Raw genomic sequence first — 24,401 nt, forward strand, 5'->3', positions numbered from 1 at the left:
GCACAAACAGGTACATCAGATGGTGTTCTTATCTGACTGATCAAGTTTTCTCTTTCAGCAATTGCACCTCCGCCTACACATCGCTACTACACAAGGGCTAATCACTCACTGCAAATGGATCAGTTAAGGGACGATCTTATCCAGATGAGAACTCAGGTTACTGCTCAGATGGCTCAGTTCATGGAAGTCATGCAAAACATGGCTGATCGCCAAGAAGAACTCAGAATCAGGATGGACACAGTTGCTCAGGTTGTCGCGGACCCCCCGCAAAGAAATCCTGCTGATATTCGTGTCAATGGTGAACCTGTGATCGGAGGACCTGGTTTAATTCCTCCTGCTGCTAATCAAGGTAATCCCCGTGGGCCTCCCCAGCCTACCCTTGAAGGACAGACTACACAACAAATCAGAAGGGCCGCTGCTATCCCCGTGTTGGAAGAGGACCGACATGAGGACTTGTTTCCTGAAAGTGAATGGGGATTTCCACATGATGCTGGAAGAATGTTTAGAGGTCTGGAGGAAAGGATGAGGGCAATGGAAGGCCAAGGATTGGGTATGGATATCAATGACTTGGGTTTAGTTCCTAGCGTCCGTGTGCCACCGAAATTCAAGGTACCCGACTTCGAGAAATACAAAGGGAATACTTGTCCTAAGACACATGTCCGAGCTTACTATCGCAAAATGCATGTGTACTCTGAGGATGAAGGATTGTTGATGCACTTCTTCCAAGATAGCCTGACTGGGGCATCCTTGGAATGGTATATGAGATTGGAGAGAGCTAATATCCGAAGTTGGAGAGACCTGGTTGATGCCTTCATAAAGCAGTATCAGTATAATGTTGACATGGCACCAAATCGCACTCAATTGCAGAATCTATCTCAGAAAGCTAATGAGTCCTTCAAAGAATACGCGCAAAAATGGCACGAGTTGGCAGCCAGAGTTCAACCACCTATGTTGGAGAGAGAAATGATGGACCTGTTCACCAATACTTTGGAAGGTCAATACTATTCTGCTTGTTCTGCATCCTCGAGTTTCGCCGAGTTGGTCATGATTGGTGAGAGAATTGAAAGTGGAATCAAGGATGGTAGAATTCAGAATCCGAATGCTGCTAGTTCCTCCTCTGGGGTTATTGGAAAGAAACCTTATAACGGGTTTGCCAAGAAAAGAGAGGGTGAGACGAGTGCTGCTTATTATGGTAAAGGCAAAAGCCAGGCTCATCAACAAGTGGCCGCCGTGACTATACCGAATGTTCCATTTCAGCAACATCAGCAACGAGGGTATACTCCGCGCCAGTATCAACCAAAGGCACCTGAGAGAACTTTTGACCCGATCCCGATGACATATGCACAAGTATTGCCATACCTCCTCGACTTGAAGTTGGTACAATTGAGAACTCTAGCCACTCCTGCTAAGTTGCCTCCTAATTGGGATGCTAATGCAAGGTGTGAATTCCACTCTGGAGCACCTGGGCATAACATTGAAAACTGCAAAGCATTGAAGTATCAGGTTCAAAATCTTCTCGACTCCAAGGCCATTGAGTTCACTCCTACTCCAGGGCCTAATGTTGTTCAAAATCCCATGCCCCCTCATGGGTCTCATGCTGCAAACGCCCTCGATTGTGTTGAAGACACTCGTTTGGTTAAGGACGTGACTGAGTTAGGCTCTCTGTTGCCTTTACTGAAAGTAGAATTACTGAGAATGGGTCTATATGCTGGTTGTGGAGAATTGTGTAATGATTGCATGGCCACTTCCTCAGTTTGTGATAAAGTGAAGAATGGTATTCAACAGTTGATGGATAGTGGGTATCTACAGTTTGAGCGTGTGCGACGTCCTGAAATGGCTGAAAACGCAGTTAATGTGGCATCTATCCCGTATACTCCTGCCAGGATTCCAATTCCTACAAGAGTACCTCCTTTGGTTATTACACTTCCTGGTCCCGTCCCATATAACAGTGAAAAAGCGATCCCATGGAATTATGGGGGAGAAGTTTTCTACCAAGGGGCCAAGTATGAGGTTAAAGCGCCGGTTGAGAAAGAAGATGTTGATAATGTTGTGGGCATTGGAAGAATGACGAGAAGTGGTCGTATTTTCAATCCTCCCCAGAATACTCGTGATGACAATGCAGAAGCTTTAGCTCAAGCAAAAGGTAAAAGAGTAGTAGAAGATGTAGTAGATCAAGGGCAAAGCTCTAATTCCGATGATACTGTGGCCAAAGAGGTGGAAGAGTTCCTAAAGATCATCAAGAAAAGTGAGTATAAAGTGGTTGACCAACTGAGTCAAACTCAATCAAAGATTTCGATCTTGCAGTTGCTCTTGTGTTCGGAGACACATCGAAACGCTTTGTTGAGACTCTTAAGTACTGCTTTCGTCCCTCCAGAGATCTCAGTAAATCAACTCGAAGGAGTGGTGTCAAACATCAATGCTGGTAATGGATTGGGGTTCACTGACGCTGATCTGCCTCCTGAGGGCAGAAACCACAATAGAGCTTTGCATATATCGGTGGAGTGTAAAGGGACTATGTTATCACGTGTTCTCGTGGATAATGGATCTTCTTTGAATGTATTACCGAAGTCGTCTTTAATGAGGCTAGATTATTCTGGTGTCGAGATAAGGCCGAGTGAATTGACAGTGAGAGCCTTTGACGGGTCAAAGAGATCAGTATTTGGGGAGGTTGACTTGCCAATAATGATAGGCCCTCAGCTTTTCACTATTACCTTCTTCGTGATGGATATCCACCCGTCTTACAGTTGTCTCCTGGGACGTCCATGGATCCATGCTGCTGGGGCCGTGACTTCCACATTGCATCAGAAACTCAAATTCGCGACTCAAGGAAAGATAGTCACAATATGTGGGGAGGAAGAACACGTGGTAAGCCATCTTGCGTCCTTCAGGTATATTGATGTGGAAGGAGAGGTCCACGAGACGCCTTGCCAAGCCTTTGAGGCTGTCCAGACTATCAAGATCCCTTATGTTGACAATAAGAAGTTGGAGGCTCCCATGTCTTCGCTAAAGGAAGCTAAAGCCGTGGTTGAATCTGGTCATCCTGAAGGATGGGGCCGAGTCTTGGATCTACCAATCAAGCAGGATAAATGTGGGATTGGATATCAGTTGAGTCAGAGTTCATCTAATGAGGCCTCCAAGAAGCCCGGAACCTTCGTCCCGATCAAGTTCTCTAGTGCTGGCATCGTCAAGGATCATATTTGCGCTGCTGATGATGATATGGATAGTGATTATGACATTGAAGAATGGATCAAGCCGTGTGTCCCGGGACAGAAGCTTCTCAACTGGTCATCTGAAGACATCATCTCAATTGCTCTTGATCAAAAGTAATACTGTTTGTTTTTGTTTATCATGCAATAATTCCTGTGTTCTGCCTAAGACACAGTGAACACATGTAGGGCCTCAATTGTTGTTTTTCAATGTTAAAATCATTAATAAAAGGACGTTTTTGCATTCAAATATTTTGTTCCCTGTTTTTCGTTTTTTTTACTTTTACATTTATAATTAATAAATAAAAAAATGGCAACGTTTCTTATTCATCATCATCCCTCCATTCTAAAATAAAGCATAAATCATAATCCATGTAGATCCACTTCTCCTCCAGATTCTGTTGACAACGATCTTGCTATGCCTCGTTATGACTTTGGCAATCCTATCTACACCGCTGAAGAAGGGGATGAAGAAGATTGTGAATTGCCTGATGAGTTGGCCAGATTGTTGAAACAAGAAGAGAAAGTGATCGAGCCACATCAAGAGCCTATTGAGACGGTGAATCTTGGCACCGAAGAGACGAGAAGGGAGGTTAAAATAGGGGCTTCTTTGAATGAGAATGTGAAAGAAAAGTTGATTGGAATGTTGAAGGATTATTCTGATATCTTCGCTTGGTCTTACGAAGATATGCCTGGATTAGATACTGATATTGTTGTGCACAGGCTACCCCTTAAAGAAAATTCTCCGCCCGTTAAACAGAAACTCAGGAGAACACGTCCTGATATGTCCAAGAAAATCCAGGAAGAGATTCAGATGCAGTTTGATGCAGGTTTTCTTGCTGTAACAGTTTACCCACCATGGGTCGCCAACATCGTACCTGTACCTAAGAAAGATGGGAAGGTACGGATGTGTGTCGACTATCGAGACCTGAATAGAGCAAGTCCGAAGGATGATTTCCCGCTTCCTCACATTGATGTGTTGGTAGATAACACTGCTCAATTCTCGGTTTTCTCCTTCATGGATGGTTTTTCTGGTTACAATCAGATAAAGATGGCGCCCGAAGACATGGAAAAGACAACATTCATTACACCTTGGGGCACCTTTTGTTACAAGGTCATGCCGTTTGGGTTGAAGAATGCTGGGGCAACCTATCAAAGGGCTATGGTGACTTTGTTTCACGACATGATTCATAAAGAGATTGAGGTCTATGTGGACGACATGATTGCAAAGTCCCATACTGAGGAGGAACACCTTGTCCACCTGAAGAAATTATTTGAAAGGTTAAGAAAGTTCAGGTTAAGGTTGAATCCCAATAAATGCACTTTCGGAGTGAGATCAGGAAAGTTGCTTGGTTTCATCGTAAGTGAAAGGGGTATCGAGGTCGATCCCGCCAAGGTAAAAGCTCTACAAGAGATGCCTGAGCCGAGAACTGAGAAACAGGTTCGTGGATTCTTGGGAAGGTTGAATTATATTGCAAGGTTCATCTCACACCTTACCGCCACGTGTGAACCTATCTTCAAGCTATTGAGAAAGAATCAGGCAATAAAGTGGGATGACAATTGTCAAAAGGCATTTGATAAGGTTAAAGAGTATTTGCAAGAGCCTCCAATCCTCATGCCTCCAGTGGAGGGTAGACCGTTGATTATGTACCTGACGGTCCTCGAGAATTCAATGGGGTGTGTGCTGGGTCAGCATGACGAGTCCGGTCGAAAAGAGCACGCAATTTATTACCTTAGCAAAAAGTTTACCGATTGTGAATCAAGATACTCACTACTCGAGAAAACTTGCTGTGCTTTGGCATGGGCTGCTCGCCGACTGAGACAGTATATGTTGAATCACACTACTTTATTGATTTCAAAGATGGACCCAATCAAATATATATTTGAGAAACCGGCATTGACAGGGAGGATTGCCCGTTGGCAAATGATCTTGACAGAATATGACATACAATACACTACTCAGAAGGCCATTAAAAGTAGTGTAATTGCTGATTACCTTGCGCATCAACCTGTGGACGATTACCAGTCTATGTACTTTGAGTTTCCTGATGAAGATATAATGTGCGTGGCAGAGACTTTCAAAAGTCAAGATCAAGAGGAAGGACCTGAACCAGGGGCGCGATGGACGCTCGTGTTCGATGGTGCCTCTAATGCATTGGGTAATGGTATTGGGGCTGTGCTTACTTCTCCAACAGGTTTTCATATTCCATTTACGGCCAGGATTTGTTTTGATTGTACTAATAATGTGGCTGAATACGAGGCTTGCATATATGGTATTGAGGCGGCCATTGATTTGAGGATTAAAAATCTCGCAGTTTATGGAGATTCTGCTTTGGTGATTAGTCAGATCAACGGAGATTGGGAAACACGCCACCCCAACTTGATTCCCTATAGAGAACATGTGGTGAAATTGGCTCAATACTTTGATGAGATCACCTTCGATCACATCCCTCGAGAGGAAAATCATTTGGCTGATGCTTTGGCCACTTTAGCATCCATGTTCAAAGTCAAATGGGACAACGAAGCGCCGTCAATTGTGATCAAAAGGTTGGATGAACCTGCATTCTGTGGCGTCATTGATAATGTGCCTGATGAGAAACCATGGTTTTATGACATTAAGAAATTTCTGGAAACCCAAGAGTATCCTGAGGGTGCTTCCCTTACAGATAGGAAAACTTTGAAGAGACTGTCTGCCAAGTTCTTCATTGCTGGAGGTGTGTTATACAAGAGGAACTTTGATTCTGTGTTGCTCAGATGCGTGGATAGACACGAAGCAGCAAAGATCATGCAAGAGGTACACGAAGGATCCTTTGGTACACATGCAAGTGGGCACACCATGGCTAGAAAAATATTGAGAGCAGGTTATTATTGGTCGACCTTGGAACATGATTGTTTCAACCATGTGGTGGTATGTTACAAATGTCAAGTGTATGCAGATAGGGTTCACGTACCTCCGGTTCCTCTGAATGTGTTGACATCTCCTTGGCCATTTGCTATGTGGGGCATCGATATGATTGGGGAAATTAAGCCCACCGCCTCTAATGGACATCGTTTCATCCTCGTTGCTATTGACTACTTCACCAAGTGGGTTGAAGCTGCGTCTTATGCAAATGTCTCCAAGCAAGTAGTGACTCGCTTCATCAAGCACCATATAATTTGTCGTTATGGGGTTCCTGAGAGAATTATCACTGATAATGGATCCAACCTCAATAACAAGATGATGAAGGAATTATGCGAGAATTTCAAGATTACGCATCATAACTCCTCCCCGTATCGGCCAAAGATGAATGACGCAGTTGAGGCGGCCAATAAAAACATCAAGAAGATTGTGCAAAAGATGGTGGTCACTTATAAGGATTGGCATGAGATGTTGCCCTTTGCTTTACATGGTTATCGTACCTCGGTGCGTACTTCCACGGGGGCAACTCCTTTCTCGTTAGTATATGGCATGGAAGCGATTCTTCCGGTTGAGGTTGAGATTCCTTCGTTAAGGGTATTAACAGATGTGAAGCTCAGTGAAGCTGATTGGTGTTGCACCCCAAAATTTGCCCATCTAATTATTCTTAATTGGCTTACATATCTCATTCATTTTGCATTTTTAGGTCATCAACAAAATCACGCATTCGTTAATAATTTGAAGTGAGATTAAGGATCTTGGGTGTAAGGACTCCTCTATGGCTCTTAATAATTATTCACATGCGGAACAATATGTTGAGTCGTTCTCCAACTCTATTTTTCTAATTCTATCTCTCACCAATTCAAGGGGTCCTACAATCGATTGAGGTACAGGGAATGAATCATGGTTTGTGCAGTAAAACGATAATGAGTTCATCTATTTTGGGTATATCAAACCAAGGTCTTATGCATATCAAGTTTGCTTCGAATACAAAGTTTTACGGATTTGAGATTCAATCGGGACACAAGTATTGAGTTTGGATTTAAATGTTATACAATACACATTTGCTTCAAAGGTTTTCATTCAAGTTTAGTTATTGAATTTGGAAAAGAGAAAATAATCATTTTATTCAAGGTCACAAAAGTCAACATATATATGAGATAGGTCATTCATTCATTCATTCCAAGTCAATATCATTATAAAAAAAAATCCAGAAATGTATGGCAAAACAATCATTATAATTTACATCACACAACCACATCCACATTCGCTTCTGTCCAGTTGCACCTTACATCACAAGAATGTTATACAGTAAAGTATATACTAATTTCTAAGTATAATCTTCAATTCTATTCCATCTTCACATTTCTCCTTATCTTCAAGCCTTATCCCATGCCCTGATCCACTCTCCTCATCCTACTATGCCAAGCCTTTTGCGTTCACCGAGCCGCTTCCAATCTGTATCATGCACCTGCATATATACACAAAAATGATTCAAATCAGAATCTACACACTGCCACACGTATACCTCATTATTCACCATTCCATCGGATTTAAACCTTCATACAGTTCAGCCAAGACGTTACGACGTCGCAATTCAAATACCCAAAATTGATCCTTACAAAAGTATCTCAAAACCATGTTCTTACCATCCATACATCAGTATAGTTTGGCATTTATATTTATCATCATCATCATCATTTTCAATTCAAACATTACACCTGCAAATTCTAACCTACAGCAACCTAACCTTTAACTAGTTTCCTTTATAACCTTATCCTAAACCATTAATCTGCAATATCCATTCAAAACCCAGTCAAAACAAATGCACATAATTCAGAAACTCGCAGCCAGTTTCGATCCAACAAATCCAAACATCATCACATTCAATATCATGGCATTAAAAAGAAATAGATCCAATACATACTGGCAGCTTCCAATTAAAACCGAGTCGGCAACCCGCAACATACGAAAACCATTCCATATCAGTTCCAAACATTAACAGTGATCAAATATTCATTCATACAGTCAAGCAATGGTCAACTATTCAAATTCAAGGTGTTCATTCGATGCAGCCAGTTCATGTTCAAGAAATTGATCATTCAAAAAAATCAAAATCACAATACAATACATCCGCACACAGTTCATCATACTGCAGTCCAGATCAGCAACAAATAGAAAGAAATAAAGGCACACTAAGTTATTGAGCATTAGCCCCCTGCCTTCAACACAAAGGAATAGCTTGACATCAAAGCTCAGAAAATCAAATAAGGAGAGAAATTGAAGCTCAGCTTGAATCAATTCTCAAGCCTATCAGAGAGTTCTTATCAATCCTCATCACTAATTCACTAACAAATACCTAACAATTCTTAACTCTTTTAACACTGACCAAATTATGTCACCTTAACCTTAACCAACTTTCCTAACATTCAGTTAGAACAGAACCACTTGCATCCCTAACTAAACAAAATTATTCATAACCATTAACTGTTTTTTTCAACTTCCAATTCAACTACCCTAACAATCAGTAACCAACTTCACATCTCCCCTTTTTTTAACCAACTAACAGTGTTGTCATAAACAAACAGTTAACTGTTTTTTTACTAACAATCTCACAACTGACTTTTCTACTTGATTCAAACTTTCTGACTTAGCATAACAACACATGCTAACAGAATTTTCAACTAACATTTACTATTCTTATAAGATAACTAACTCATAACTGTCAAAACCAATTAGTAACTAATCATAACTACCCAACTAACCTCCAAACCATCAATAACCGTCCCCTAACAGAATTATAACAACCTAGAAAATCTCTAACAGAATTATAACCGATTTCTAAACTACAATAACCAACCCAATCTCTCACCCTTAATATCATAACAGAAACTTCTCAATCCAAGGGCTCACAATGACTCTCCTCTAACTGAATCCTCTCACTCTCATTCTATATAAACTCAACCTCTCCTTCATTCAAGACTCTCGACTCCATTGATCTTCACCACTCTGCTTCCATTCCTCTCCACCATTTCTCACCACTTTCTCCATGCTCTATTCATCAATCTCACTTCATCTTCATCTTCCTCACTCTCACTCAGAATCCATCAACCCTCACTAGAGCTCATCACCATTATTGATGGAGTTTCAACCTCTGAAACTCCTCCAATAGAGCTAGACTCCAACATTGCGATTCATTGGAACCTCTTTCAATCTCCTTATCCCCGTCTCTTACGATTTCAGAATCAACCAACGAAACGCAACAAGAAAATTGCAAGAAGAACGGAAAGAAGAAGAAGAAGATAGCGCAAGAAGTAGAAAGATAACGGAAGAGTACCTGAAGTGAAGACTTCCTCGCGTTTATTTCGCCAAATCGACGCCGTCGAAGGAGCGCCGGACTGACTCCGGTAGGTAAACGCGAACTCCTCAAACTCTCTTCATCTCTTTACGCTATTTTTTTGATGCCATACAGTAGATTACTGTCTTCTGATTATTTTTCCCATGATCTCGCTCCTCGATTGTTAATCGTGGAGGCTTAATTGCATTTCTTCTTAGACCTAGGGTTTCGTTTTACATTAGATTAGGGACGAAGAGAGGAGAATCTGAGAAAGATACAAATTAGGATCTGAGATTGAGATGAAAGGCGAGGGAGAGCGACGCTCGTGGTTCGATTCACGGCGGCGCTGTACTTGTTTGATCGGAGATACGTGCGAAGTTCACCGCGCCGTTTTCTTCGTGAGAGAGAGAGAGGATACGTGAGCTGAATCGTCGCATAGTCACAACCCTAATTCCCCTTTTGTAATTCTGTGTCTGATTAATGCTAATTAATAATTAGTTAGAATTATTATAAGGTTTAACTCGCATATTAATAATAACATAAGGTTTAGTTTCTAATTAATTGAGCTAGTTGACTTTAATTGAATTATAATCTGATGCTAAAAAACTAATATTCAATAATCTGGATCGAAACAATTCTCTTGGGCCATGTCCATCCTCTCCCCCTGAGGCCCACGCCATTTTTTTGGCAACAAAATTCTGCAACTACAAAAACGCCCTTGGGCTGGGCCACGCGCTTAATTGCTCTTCACACCCATATTTTCAATTAGCACCCCCTGTTTTCTTTATTCTCCATTAATAATTTTAGGTTTACTTAGTCTTTTTTACCAATTTCTTTTAGTTGATTAATCACTAATTCTTCACTATCAATTTTAGGCCTTTAATACACATTTTTGACATAGAAAAATAATCACTAAAAAATATTAGTTTAGGCTTGTATTTTAATTCTTGTGCTTGATTGGAATTCTTGTCTTTGTCATATAAAAATCAATAAAAATAATAGTCCTTTAATTCACTTTTGGTACTATATTTTACATCATTTGCTTCTATGTTTTGTACCATATTTCAAGTCATTCTTTTAGTCATTTTTGCACTAATTTTGTATCATTGTTTTGCTTGTAATTTTTGCTTGTAATTTTACTTGTTTGTTCCTTTAGATTTAGGACCTATAATCTCCATAACCTTTAGGTTAGTCTTTTCCCTTAAAATCCTAACAATTAGGTATAATCATGACATTAGGCTAGTTATTCATTTTAGGCTAGTTTTCTTCTTCTTTTTCTTTTCAACATTAAAACATTAACAAATAAAGATGCGAATCACATTAAGAAAGTGATAGAGAAATGAGTGGGATTCATTCCCTAATCTGTTTCTCAATCACTTAGTGGCATAGAAATGAGTGGGATTCATTCCCTAATCTGTTTCTCGGTCACTACTTAATGGGAGAGAAATGAGTGGGATTCATTCCCTAATCTGTTTCTCGAACATTAACTGATGGGATAGAAATGAGTGGGATTCATTCCCTAATCTGTTTCTCGAACATTACATAATGGGATAGAAGTGAGTGGGATTCATTCCCTAATCTGCTTCTCGATCATTATACATTTTTATGTGATTCGAATCGCAAAGTAAATTCCCTTAAAAAATACCCAACCAAAAACATCTAAAACACTTAATAAAGGCTCAAACCTAAACAAAGTAATGAAGTGGTGCGAAACCTTGTATTGGGTTTTGTTCATCATGAAGTTACATAAAAAACACAAACCAATCTTCTCTCTTCTCTCTCTTGCCCCCGAGGCATTCTTCCTCTTGCCTTCAGGGCATTCTTTCTCCTAATCGGACACGTTATTTCCGCTCCATTCCCAGCTTAAGACTCCAGAGGTCGAGCAGCGGAGTGCGGATGTAACTGTTCAACTAAAAAACACAAAAACAAACAAAAACTAAAGAGCCGAACTACGGCGCTCTGATTCCTGAAAAGGATACGTAGGCATTAGGTCGCGGGGCCTAAGCGAGCACAATTATTTATAAACCTTATTTTCCCCGTGTTTCTTTTCTTTCATTTGCATGCATTTCCTTAGTAATTAAGCCTTAGATTTATACACCCTTAGAATAGAACAAACGTAAGTGGATACCATCGAGTACGATGGGCGTGAGGGGTGCTAGCACCTTCCCCTCGCGTAACCGACTCCCGTACCTTGATCTCTGGTCGAAAGACCTCGTTCTTATTCATTCCAGGTTTTCTGATATTCCTTTCCCGCTTTGGGATAAATATATTGGTGGCGACTCTGTTCACATTTTCGCGAGCGTGCGACAGCTGGCGACTCTGCTGGGGATGTGATAGACCTGTGCTGGTCCATTCTTAGCGAGTCGATCCTAGCTTGTGTTTGTTTTCTTTTCTTTGGGTGTTTATTTATTGCTTTATTGCTTTATTACTTTATTGCTTTATTGCTTTATTTCTTTATGCATCGCATTTTATTTTCATATACTACGATTATTATTCTGCTGTCTGTTGGGATGGGATGTTACTGATTTGAGGTAAAAGGCCCAATACCCAGGCCAGAGTGATACTTAGGCTACCTAGGATAGAGTGGATAGTCACGACGCCAACAGAATGTCAGGTTCTGTTGATTGCGATCATGAGACCCACGACCAGTTGAGGTTCAAATGGGATACCATTGTTGGCATGTATTTGCAACAATGATGGTGTCTCAGGAGAACTGTTAACGCTGGAGACCTTTTGACCTACCTTGTACTAGATCATACCTGTGAGAGGGGTTGGGAAATTTTGTTTTGCAGGAAAACATGCCCCCATCCTACCCTATGTCATTCAGACTATCTATCATAATCAACGTCGAACCTCCGAATCTGGAAGGTTTGACCTTATGTGACTTATGCAAAGGTTATCTATCAGAATCAACGTCGAACCTCTGAATCTGGAGGGTTCGACCATCTTTGACTTATGCACGAGCTATTTATCCAGAAAGCAACGTCGAACCTCTGAATCTGGAGGGTTCGACCATATCTTATTGGCCATGAGAAGCTGTTGTCCAAGAGGCCTTGATCCTTGATCCGATTTATGATACATTTGCATCTTCATTAACATTTTTGCATTCATGCATGTGCATCCATGGTTACCAAGACTCTTACCACTCTTCCTCTCCATCAGATCAGTCAAGACGATTCCTCCACACCGATATCTGACAAGAGCTCACAGAAGAAGAATCATGGAGAATTATGAACAAGATCAAGCTGCTATTCGAGAGGAGATGGACCAAATGAAAGGCAAGGTTGATGCTATTTTAGAAGCCCTCCAAGCTTTGAGAAATGAAAGGATTCCAGTAGCACAAGAGATTCCTGCTGGTGCTAATCAAGCTGCTGCTAGTCAACCTGATGTCATTCCACCTTCTACTAATCCACCCGAGTTCCAACCAAGGACTAATGCTACTCTTGGAATGCCATTTAGCTTCATGACTGCTGATACTCTTGGAGCTTTAAACCAAGGAGGATCCATGCCCATAACTTCTGGAGTGCCAACTATGACTGGGCCTGTTTTCCCATTTCCTACTCCACCTCCTCATACAGAGATTCCTTATCCTGCTTTCTGTGGTCCTCAATTTGCCAATCCAGAAATGCATCCAATACCAACTGCTGAAAGAGCTCAACCCGTTGAGAGATCTGCTGAGAAGTATCAAATTCTTGAGGAAAGGATTCGAGCTATTGAAGGTTTTAGTGCCTATGGAATGGATGCTGAAGAGATGTGCCTAGTTCCTAATCTGGTTATTCCGCCCAAGTTCAAGACTCCTGACTTTCAGAAGTACAAGGGTTTAAGTTGTCCAAAGAGCCATATCATCATGTACTGTCGTAAGATGGCTTCTCACATCCACAATGACTCATTGCTCATCCATTGCTTTCAAGATAGCTTGTCTGGGGCATCTTTGAACTGGTATATGAACCTGGAGCGTAATAGGATCCGATCTTGGAAGGATTTGTCTGATGCCTTTCTCAAGCAATATCAATACAACATTGACATGGCGCCGACTAGGTTGCAACTACAGAATCAGGTGCAAAGGACCAATGAGACATTCAAAGAATATGCCCAAAGGTGGAGAGAAATGGCTGCTCAGGTTAATCCACCACTTTCTGAATCCGAACTGGTTGATATGTTTATGAACACTCTTCAAGGGCATTACTATGAAAGAATGGTGGGTAGTGTTTCTTCTGGTTTCTCCGATCTAGTCAGGATTGGTGAAAGAATTGAGAATGGCTTGAAAATTGGTAAGATCCAGAATCCCGCCAATGCTGCTGCTGCAAATCAATATGGGTACAAGAAGCCTCAGGGTAATTTCATCAAGAAGAAAGAAGGCGAGACTAGTGCTGTTTCTACTCAAGATCAAGCTCCTTGCTATCAAGTGAACGCCACCGCTCCTCAAGCTTATGTGGCACCTGTTGGTCAACAACCTTGGGTTCCTTACCAACAATATGTCCAACAACAACAACAAGGTTTCCAACAACAAGGTTATCAACAAAGACAAGGTCAACAGAGGCAGAATAGGCCAAAAAGGGTGTATGATCGTGTACCAATGACTTATAGCCAAGTTCTCGCTGCCTTGCTTGACCGCAAACTGATTCAATTAGCGGAAGCTAGGCCTCCTCCTGACCCCCTCCCTCCAAACTACAAGATTAATGCCAAGTGTGAATTCCACTCAGGAGGATCTGGTCACACCACTGAAGAATGCAGAGTTCTCAAAGACAAAGTTCAGGATCTGCTTGATGCAAAAGAGATTGAGTTTGCACCTGTGGCACCTAATGTGATCAATAATCCCATGCCGCCTCACAATGGAGCTTCCACCAGTGGACCATGAAGACTTTATGTTTGTCAGAGAACATTTCATTTGCATTAGAATAAGGCCAAGCTTGCCATTGTATAGATTTCTTTAGTATTTTCAATTGTATTGCTTTTGTTGTTATCAAGTACTTCTCATTGTAAGAAACCCATTCTGTTTGAATAAATAAAAATAATGCAATATACATGTTTTTCTCAAATCATTTCATCTTTGTCATTATGTTCATTGATACTTCACTCATTTGTCTTAAGCAACTAAAAAAGGAGAATGATGAAAATAAAAAAAATACATGCACTACTAACCGTATGCTTTTGGAACAAAGATCCTGCTGACGATGTACAGGCATTGTTTCAATTCCTAAACACCGGTGTTATAAGGGAGTGAAACCCTCGTCAACCCATTTGAGCCTAAGGCGTAGTAGTTTCTTTTTCAAAAATACAAAACCCTCAATCTTAACCAGGGGCAGGGTAGTCTTCAGTTAGTGCGACCGAGCGCTCAACTTTCAGGTATTCCATCAGAGGATCAATCATATCTCAGATCTCACAACAAAAAAAGGAAGAGCACAATCCACAATGGATGTCTCTCATCCACTAAGAAGAAGGCAGTCACAACCTTTTCGTCAAGTCAATCAACAAAATCATACAACTTGCTCCCGAACGAAAAAAAAGAGAATGAAAAGAAAGTTATGAATCATGATAAAAAAAAGAAACGATAGCCCGCTAAGTCAAAAGAAAAAAAAAAGCTTTGAAGCAATTGACTTAGGCAAAAATTAGGGCATATCCCGCTGGACAACAAAAACCAAAATCAAAAGAAACTTTCTGTCCAGGCAAAAGTTAGGGAAAGCAAAAGAAAAGAACAAGAACAAAAATCCTCCAAGGGACAAGTTGTTATAATCATCAACGAAAGCATCAAAGGGTGACTGCCACCTCCATCAAAACTATAAAGGATCCTCATCCATCGCAATCCTTCCTGAAAGGCGAATACTCGTGTCGAACTAGCTGAACATAGGACTGGAGGACATCACGAAGAAGGGGTGGGTTAAGTAGAACTTGAGCCTTTATCCTTTGTTTCTTAAACCGTGAACCCGGCCACGTTACAACCCTCAAAAGTCCTAATTGAAGCAGGGTTCGTTCTGAAAGCATACAAACTGTGAAATCATGTCAAAACTGACTCCTAATGTTGCTGTGTCATTTGTGTTAGTATCAGTACAACATTTTGACAAATAAAAACTTTTACTTTGAGATTAACATGTGCATTGCATTCTCATTATCTTTCCAAAACAGAATTGTCTCTAAACTTGAAAGTAAGTACTTGATACCAAGGAAAGTTCAACATTGAAATTCCATCGAGTAGTCTTACAAAGGCAAAGGTTGGTCATCCACAAAGCAAATATTTGAAGCATCCATTTGGTGGAAGAGTTCCTTTCAATCTGGGGCATTCATACCATGATCAACACTGGGGCAGACCATTGCAAATCTCCATGATTCAAGTGCATCAAAGTTCTATCTCAAGAGATCCTAAGGGCTGGGGCAAGCTAGCAACAATTCATTTCTTCATCCTCAATCAAGTGTCAGATATCGAGATAGGTGTCGAGGAGTCGAGCCAAACACCTCACCTTCACAAGTCCTATCCTTCAAACAAAGGCATTCTCCATTATCCATATCCTGGAAACCATCATTCCATTCATCGTCATACATGCATCATGCGTATCATTGCATTCTCATTATCATTTCTCCCACATTAATCTAGTCCTGAATAAAGCAGGGGCATACACCTCACCTTGAATCTCAAACAGAGTTTCAGGACTCCATCTAATCTATTCCCCACACAAAGCAGAAACCCTGATCAATCAGTATACTGCATATAGAATTCATTGCATTGTATCCCCAGAAGTGCATAAAACAAATCAAACATTCGCATATGAAGCATGAGCCAGGTTACTCATCAGATGAGGTCCCTATAAAACATTCAATTGATATTCCACTGGATCACTCAGAGCTACCATTGTGGTGTTATCTCCCAAAGTCAATCATGTTCATCTTTCTTCAACCCAGAGTTGATGTTTGTGCGTTCAACCCAGAGTTGATTTTCCTTTCATCTTTGACCCCGAGTTAATTATATTTTCCCACTCAACCCAGAGTTGACGGATATTTCTTATTGCTTCTCCTTTCCCACTCAACCCAGAGTTGACGGTTATCCATTATCTTTTCCCTCTCACCTAGAGTTGACGGATATTTCTTATTGATCTCTTTCCCAATCAACCCAGAGTTGACGGTTATCTTTTCTTCAACCCAGAGTTGATCTCTTTCCCACTCAACCCAGAGTTGACGGTTATCTTTTACTCAATCCAGAATTGATTCCTTTCCCACTCGACCCAGAGTCGACGGTTATCTTTTATCGTTCCCCACTCAACCCAGAGTTGATGGTTATCCTCTTTCTTTCCCACTCAACCCAGAGTTGAAGGTTGTCCCTTGTTCAATCCACAATTGATTTCTCTTTCCCACTCAACCCAGAGTTGACAGTTATCTTTTGTCTTTTCCACTCAACCCAGAGTTGACGGTTATCTTTCCCTTCTCACACTCAACCCAGAGTTGACGGTTATCTTTCCTCCTTTCCCTCTCAACCCAGAGTTGACGGTTATCTTTTATTCAACCCAGAGTTGACGGTCACCTTTTTTCTTCCCACTCAGAGTTAACGGTTATTTCTAATTATTCATCTGTCCTCTTTCAATCCATAGTCATTATCCAATTCCTTGCTCAACCCAGAGTTGAATCACCTTCTCTCAACCCATGGTTGATGTCTACCTTTTGCCTTCAACTCAGAGTTGATCTTCTTTCCTTCTTCCTCAACCCAGAGTTGATACCTATATCTTGTCCTACTAATACTGATTTCCCTTTCCGTTTTCAACCTAGAGTTAATGTATATTTTTCTTCAACCCAGAGTTAACCCACTTTTCTTTTTCAACCCAGAGTTGATGTGCATTTCATTTCTAACCCAGAGTTAATTTGTTCATCCATAATTGATACATTATTCCTCAGTGGAGTTGACACCATCTTTTCCCTAGTGGATCCTATCTCTCATCAGGCAAATTTTCAGGTTCACTTGGTATTTAATCTTCTTCTACCTCGAATGATCGAAAGGCTAGCGCCAATCTTACATTCAGGTTTAAGACGATTAAATAGGGGCAGCTGTTGCACCCCAAAATTTGCCCATCTAATTATTCTTAATTGGCTTACATATCTCATTCATTTTGCATTTTTAGGTCATCAACAAAATCACGCATTCGTTAATAATTTGAAGTGAGATTAAGGATCTTGGGTGTAAGGACTCCTCTATGGCTCTTAATAATTATTCACATGCGGAACAATATGTTGAGTCGTTCTCCAACTCTATTTTTCTAATTCTATCTCTCACCAATTCAAGGGGTCCTACAATCGATTGAGGTACAGGGAATGAATCATGGTTTGTGCAGTAAAACGATAATGAGTTCATCTATTTTGGGTATATCAAACCAAGGTCTTATGCATATCAAGTTTGCTTCGAATACAAAGTTTTACGGATTTGAGATTCAATCGGGACACAAGTATTGAGTTTGGATTTAAATGTTATACAATACACATTTGCTTCAAAGGTTTTCATTCAAGTTTAGTTATTGAATTTGGAAAAGAGAAAATAATCATTTTATTCAAGGTCACAAAAGTCAACATATATATGAGATAGGTCATTCATTCATTCATTCCAAGTCAATATCATTATAAAAAAAAATCCAGAAATGTATGGCAAAACAATCATTATAATTTACATCACACAACCACATCCACATTCGCTTCTGTCCAGTTGCACCTTACATCACAAGAATGTTATACAGTAAAGTATATACTAATTTCTAAGTATAATCTTCAATTCTATTCCATCTTCACATTTCTCCTTATCTTCAAGCCTTATCCCATGCCCTGATCCACTCTCCTCATCCTACTATGCCAAGCCTTTTGCATTCACCGAGCCGCTTCCAATCTGTATCATGCACCTGCATATATACACAAAAATGATTCAAATCAGAATCTACACACTGCCACACGTATACCTCATTATTCACCATTCCATCGGATTTAAACCTTCATACAGTTCAGCCAAGACGTTACGACGTCGCAATTCAAATACCCAAAATTGATCCTTACAAAAGTATCTCAAAACCATGTTCTTACCATCCATACATCAGTATAGTTTGGCATTTATATTTATCATCATCATCATCATTTTCAATTCAAACATTACACCTGCAAATTCTAACCTACAGCAACCTAACCTTTAACTAGTTTCCTTTATAACCTTATCCTAAACCATTAATCTGCAATATCCATTCAAAACCCAGTCAAAACAAATGCACATAATTCAGAAACTCGCAGCCAGTTTCGATCCAACAAATCCAAACATCATCACATTCAATATCATGGCATTAAAAAGAAATAGATCCAATACATACTGGCAGCTTCCAATTAAAACCGAGTCGGCAACCCGCAACATACGAAAACCATTCCATATCAGTTCCAAACATTAACAGTGATCAAATATTCATTCATACAGTCAAGCAATGGTCAACTATTCAAATTCAAGGTGTTCATTCGATGCAGCCAGTTCATGTTCAAGAAATTGATCATTCAAAAAAATCAAAATCACAATACAATACATCCACACACAGTTCATCATACTGCAGTCCAGATCAGCAACAAATAGAAAGAAATAAAGGCACACTAAGTTATTGAGCATTAGCCCCCTGCCTTCAACACAAAGGAATAGCTTGACATCAAAGCTCAGAAAATCAAATAAGGAGAGAAATTGAAGCTCAGCTTGAATCAATTCTCAAGCCTATCAGAGAGTTCTTATCAATCCTCATCACTAATTCACTAACAAATACCTAACAATTCTTAACTCTTTTAACACTGACCAAATTATGTCACCTTAACCTTAACCAACTTTCCTAACATTCAGTTAGAACAGAACCACTTGCATCCCTAACTAAACAAAATTATTCATAACCATTAACTGTTTTTTTCAACTTCCAATTCAACTACCCTAACAATCAGTAACCAACTTCACATCTCCCCTTTTTTTAACCAACTAACAGTGTTGTCATAAACAAACAGTTAACTGTTTTTTACTAACAATCTCACAACTGACTTTTCTACTTGATTCAAACTTTCTGACTTAGCATAACAACACATGCTAACAGAATTTTCAACTAACATTTACTATTCTTATAAGATAACTAACTCATAACTGTCAAAACCAATTAGTAACTAATCATAACTACCCAACTAACCTCCAAACCATCAATAACCGTCCCCTAACAGAATTATAACAACCTAGAAAATCTCTAACAGAATTATAACCGATTTCTAAACTACAATAACCAACCCAATCTCTCACCCTTAATATCATAACAGAAACTTCTCAATCCAAGGGCTCACAATGACTCTCCTCTAACTGAATCCTCTCACTCTCATTCTATATAAACTCAACCTCTCCTTCATTCAAGACTCTCGACTCCATTGATCTTCACCACTCTGCTTCCATTCCTCTCCACCATTTCTCACCACTTTCTCCATGCTCTATTCATCAATCTCACTTCATCTTCATCTTCCTCACTCTCACTCAGAATCCATCAACCCTCACTAGAGCTCATCACCATTATTGATGGAGTTTCAACCTCTGAAACTCCTCCAATAGAGCTAGACTCCAACACTGCGATTCATTGGAACCTCTTTCAATCTCCTTATCCCCGTCTCTTACGATTTCAGAATCAACCAACGAAACGCAACAAGAAAATTGCAAGAAGAACGGAAAGAAGAAGAAGAAGATAGCGCAAGAAGTAGAAAGATAACGGAAGAGTACCTGAAGTGAAGACTTCCTCGCGTTTATTTCGCCAAATCGACGCCGTCGAAGGAGCGCCGGACTGACTCCGGTAGGTAAACGCGAACTCCTCAAACTCTCTTCATCTCTTTACGCTATTTTTTTGATGCCATACAGTAGATTACTGTCTTCTGATTATTTTTCCCATGATCTCGCTCCTCGATTGTTAATCGTGGAGGCTTAATTGCATTTCTTCTTAGACCTAGGGTTTCGTTTTACATTAGATTAGGGACGAAGAGAGGAGAATCTGAGAAAGATACAAATTAGGATCTGAGATTGAGATGAAAGGCGAGGGAGAGCGACGCTCGTGGTTCGATTCACGGCGGCGCTGTACTTGTTTGATCGGAGATACGTGCGAAGTTCACCGCGCCGTTTTCTTCGTGAGAGAGAGAGAGGATACGTGAGCTGAATCGTCGCATAGTCACAACCCTAATTCCCCTTTTGTAATTCTGTGTCTGATTAATGCTAATTAATAATTAGTTAGAATTATTATAAGGTTTAACTCGCATATTAATAATAACATAAGGTTTAGTTTCTAATTAATTGAGCTAGTTGACTTTAATTGAATTATAATCTGATGCTAAAAAACTAATATTCAATAATCTGGATCGAAACAATTCTCTTGGGCCATGTCCATCCTCTCCCCCTGAGGCCCACGCCATTTTTTTGGCAACAAAATTCTGCAACTACAAAAACGCCCTTGGGCTGGGCCACGCGCTTAATTGCTCTTCACACCCATATTTTCAATTAGCACCCCCTGTTTTCTTTATTCTCCATTAATAATTTTAGGTTTACTTAGTCTTTTTTACCAATTTCTTTTAGTTGATTAATCACTAATTCTTCACTATCAATTTTAGGCCTTTAATACACATTTTTGACATAGAAAAATAATCACTAAAAAATATTAGTTTAGGCTTGTATTTTAATTCTTGTGCTTGATTGGAATTCTTGTCTTTGTCATATAAAAATCAATAAAAATAATAGTCCTTTAATTCACTTTTGGTACTATATTTTACATCATTTGCTTCTATGTTTTGTACCATATTTCAAGTCATTCTTTTAGTCATTTTTGCACTAATTTTGTATCATTGTTTTGCTTGTAATTTTTGCTTGTAATTTTACTTGTTTGTTCCTTTAGATTTAGGACCTATAATCTCCATAACCTTTAGGTTAGTCTTTTCCCTTAAAATCCTAACAATTAGGTATAATCATGACATTAGGCTAGTTATTCATTTTAGGCTAGTTTTCTTCTTCTTTTTCTTTTCAACATTAAAACATTAACAAATAAAGATGCGAATCACATTAAGAAAGTGATAGAGAAATGAGTGGGATTCATTCCCTAATCTGTTTCTCAATCACTTAGTGGCATAGAAATGAGTGGGATTCATTCCCTAATCTGTTTCTCGGTCACTACTTAATGGGAGAGAAATGAGTGGGATTCATTCCCTAATCTGTTTCTCGAACATTAACTGATGGGATAGAAATGAGTGGGATTCATTCCCTAATCTGTTTCTCGAACATTACATAATGGGATAGAAGTGAGTGGGATTCATTCCCTAATCTGCTTCTCGATCATTATACATTTTTATGTGATTCGAATCGCAAAGTAAATTCCCTTAAAAAATACCCAACCAAAAACATCTAAAACACTTAATAAAGGCTCAAACCTAAACAAAGTAATGAAGTGGTGCGAAACCTTGTATTGGGTTTTGTTCATCATGAAGTTACATAAAAAACACAAACCAATCTTCTCTCTTCTCTCTCTTGCCCCCGAGGCATTCTTCCTCTTGCCTTCAGGGCATTCTTTCTCCTAATCGGACACGTTATTTCCGCTCCATTCCCAGCTTAAGACTCCAGAGGTCGAGCAGCGGAGTGCGAATGTAACTGTTCAACTAAAAAACACAAAAACAAACAAAAACTAAAGAGCCGAACTACGGCGCTCTGATTCCTGAAAAGGATACGTAGGCATTAGGTCGCGGGGCCTAAGCGAGCACAATTATTTATAAACCTTATTTTCCCCGTGTTTCTTTTCTTTCATTTGCATGCATTTCCTTAGTAATTAAGCCTTAGATTTATACACCCTTAGAATAGAACAAACGTAAGTGGATACCATCGAGTACGATGGGCGTGAGGGGTGCTAGCACCTTCCCCTCGCGTAACCGACTCCCGTACCTTGATCTCTGGTCGAAAGACCTCGTTCTTATTCATTCCAGGTTTTCTGATATTCCTTTCCCGCTTTGGGATAAATATATTGGTGGCGACTCTGTTCACATTTTCGCGAGCGTGCGACAATTGGGTCCAGACCAGATTTGATCAACTGAACCTCATTGATGAAAAGAGACTAGCAGCCATATGCCACGGGCAAGCCTATCAAAAGAAGATGAAGAGAGCCTTCGACAAGAAGATTCGACCTCGACACTTTAAGGTCGGTGACCTCGTGCTCAAAAAGATCCTGCCTATTCACAACGATCCTAGGGGAAAGTGGACTCCGAATTACGAAGGGCCTTATGTTGTAAAGAAAGTCTTCTCAGGTGGCGCCATGATCCTCTCAACCATGGATGGCGAAGACTTCCCACTTCCCGTGAATGCCGACGCAGTTAAAAAATACTTCGCATAAACCTGATCAAAAATAAAAATAAAAGAAAAGGAAAGATCAGGAAAAGAATGAAAAAGAAATAAAGTACACCCGCTAAGTTGAAAACCCGAAAGGGCGACTTAGGCAAAAAAGGGGTCCTGGTGGATTGAAAACCCGAAAGGGCGATCCAGGCAAAAGAGGGACAAAAAGCGAATGACTGCGTCGTGCATTGGATCTTTGAGCATAACTAGTCAGCACAATTGGAGGCCTCAGAAGGGTAAAGGACCAATTCATTCATCCATTTCGGAAGGCAAAATAGAAGGAATGTTGAAGATCTGCAAGGCATAGCAAGATTGGAACCCAATGGAATCTTTTCTTACGTTGCCATGTTTGTAAATGCTGTTTGTTTTCCTTTTTGGTGGCCACCTCCTTAAGGGGCCGCTTCCTGGTGTACTCGCCTATGTTAGGCATTTCTTTTCATTAATAAAAAGATATTTCACTCAAAAATTCCTACATCGTTTTATTTTTACTGTTTTGTTTACAAAAACGTCCAATTATTTTGGTAAGCATTGCATTTCTAACATCGAAGTCCTACAAAAAGAACATGAGCTAAAACAAATAGAATTGCTTAAAGATTTTGAGTACTTGGGATGGTGGACGAGGTAGAACCATCATACCTGGGGCACATTCGCTTGATTTGTTTTGCAGGAATCTCCGATCATTCAACATAGTCAGATGCCAGTACCCACGCTTCAAGAACCCAAAGGTCTCCTTTCTTTCAAATACCAGAGTTTATTTCTCTGGAGACCTCTCATCCAGGGCTCAAAAGCTCCGCAGTGTTGATTAGATTCCCTTATTCTTCGATAAAGATGTGGAAGTTCAAAAGGGGAGGTGTAATCTTCAAAGTTTCCAAACATGATCACGATAATGCCTCTCAAAAGTGTCATCGTGTCTCCTTCCCCACAAATCATCTGGTGCAAGTTTTTCCCTGCAGAAGCGACACATTAAGGGTCGGTCAAGAAACTATCTGGTGTGGCCTCGCAAAGTCAGGGCGCCAAGAGGAAGCCCCCACAGAGTTCTTCAAACAAAAGGGCCCTCTCCGATGTTCATTCATCCTCTCTTGCATATAGTAATCATCGCATTCACATTGCATCCACAAAAAGCGTAGCATTTCCATGAACATGGAGCATTACGCCATGAAAAAATTCAAACATGCATCAATGCATAAGCCAAGTTTGTATGTGCTCTAAAGGCACAAGATAATGTATTCCCAGAAGAAGTCTTGTCCTCTTCCTCCAAGGTGGATTGAATGCAAAGTTAGTCCTCGTTAAGATCGTGTTTCATTGGTCAGTTTTCCACTTGCCGTGTTCAATAAAGTCTAACTAAGGTTAGCACCTCCTTTTTCTAAAGTCTAACTAAGGTTAGTACCTTCTTTTTCTAAAGTCTAGCTACGGTTAGCACCCTCTTTTCAAAGTCTAACTAAGGTTAGCAATTTGGTTGAGTCGTCTAAGGATGGTTCTTCCTTGTGGAGTCACGCTACGGTTGTGTCTTCTTTTCAAAGTCTAACTAAGGTTAGCAATTTGGTTGAGTCGTCTAAGGATGGTTCTTCCTTGTGGAGTCACGCTACGGTTGTGTCT

The 24,401-nt window shown here is 40.1% G+C and overlaps 1 protein-coding gene and 1 long non-coding RNA gene across 2 annotated transcripts; one reads left to right on the forward strand and one right to left on the reverse strand.

The window, feature by feature from the left end:
* Positions 1–114: 114 nt before the first annotated feature.
* On the forward strand, positions 115–22,806 carry LOC131620185 (uncharacterized). Its single transcript, XM_058891193.1, has 3 exons — positions 115–3,323; positions 3,585–6,736; positions 22,472–22,806. Exons 1-3 carry the CDS (start codon positions 115–117, stop codon positions 22,804–22,806), a joined length of 6,696 nt encoding a protein of 2,231 aa, XP_058747176.1.
* Positions 7,324–9,879, reverse strand: LOC131618542 (uncharacterized). The gene is made up of 2 exons (XR_009288881.1): positions 9,440–9,879; positions 7,324–7,573 (listed from the first exon to the last, which is right to left on the reverse strand). It is a non-coding gene; the product is annotated as an uncharacterized LOC131618542 (long non-coding RNA).
* Positions 22,807–24,401: the final 1,595 nt, after the last annotated feature.

This window comes from Vicia villosa, linkage group LG7 (genome assembly GCF_029867415.1).
Source record: "Vicia villosa cultivar HV-30 ecotype Madison, WI linkage group LG7, Vvil1.0, whole genome shotgun sequence".
Taxonomy (NCBI): domain Eukaryota; kingdom Viridiplantae; phylum Streptophyta; class Magnoliopsida; order Fabales; family Fabaceae; genus Vicia; species Vicia villosa.

Excerpts from the sequence above, each read along its gene's own strand:
- LOC131620185 (XM_058891193.1), top strand. The coding sequence starts at position 115 with ATGGATCAGTTAAGGGACGATCTTATCCAGATGAGAACTCAGGTTACT. Across the intron at positions 3,324-3,584 it reads TCAATTGCTCTTGATCAAAA|ATCCACTTCTCCTCCAGATT; the intron begins GTAATACTGTTT and ends TAATCCATGTAG. Across the intron at positions 6,737-22,471 it reads GCTCAGTGAAGCTGATTGGT|CGTGCGACAATTGGGTCCAG; the intron begins GTTGCACCCCAA and ends CATTTTCGCGAG.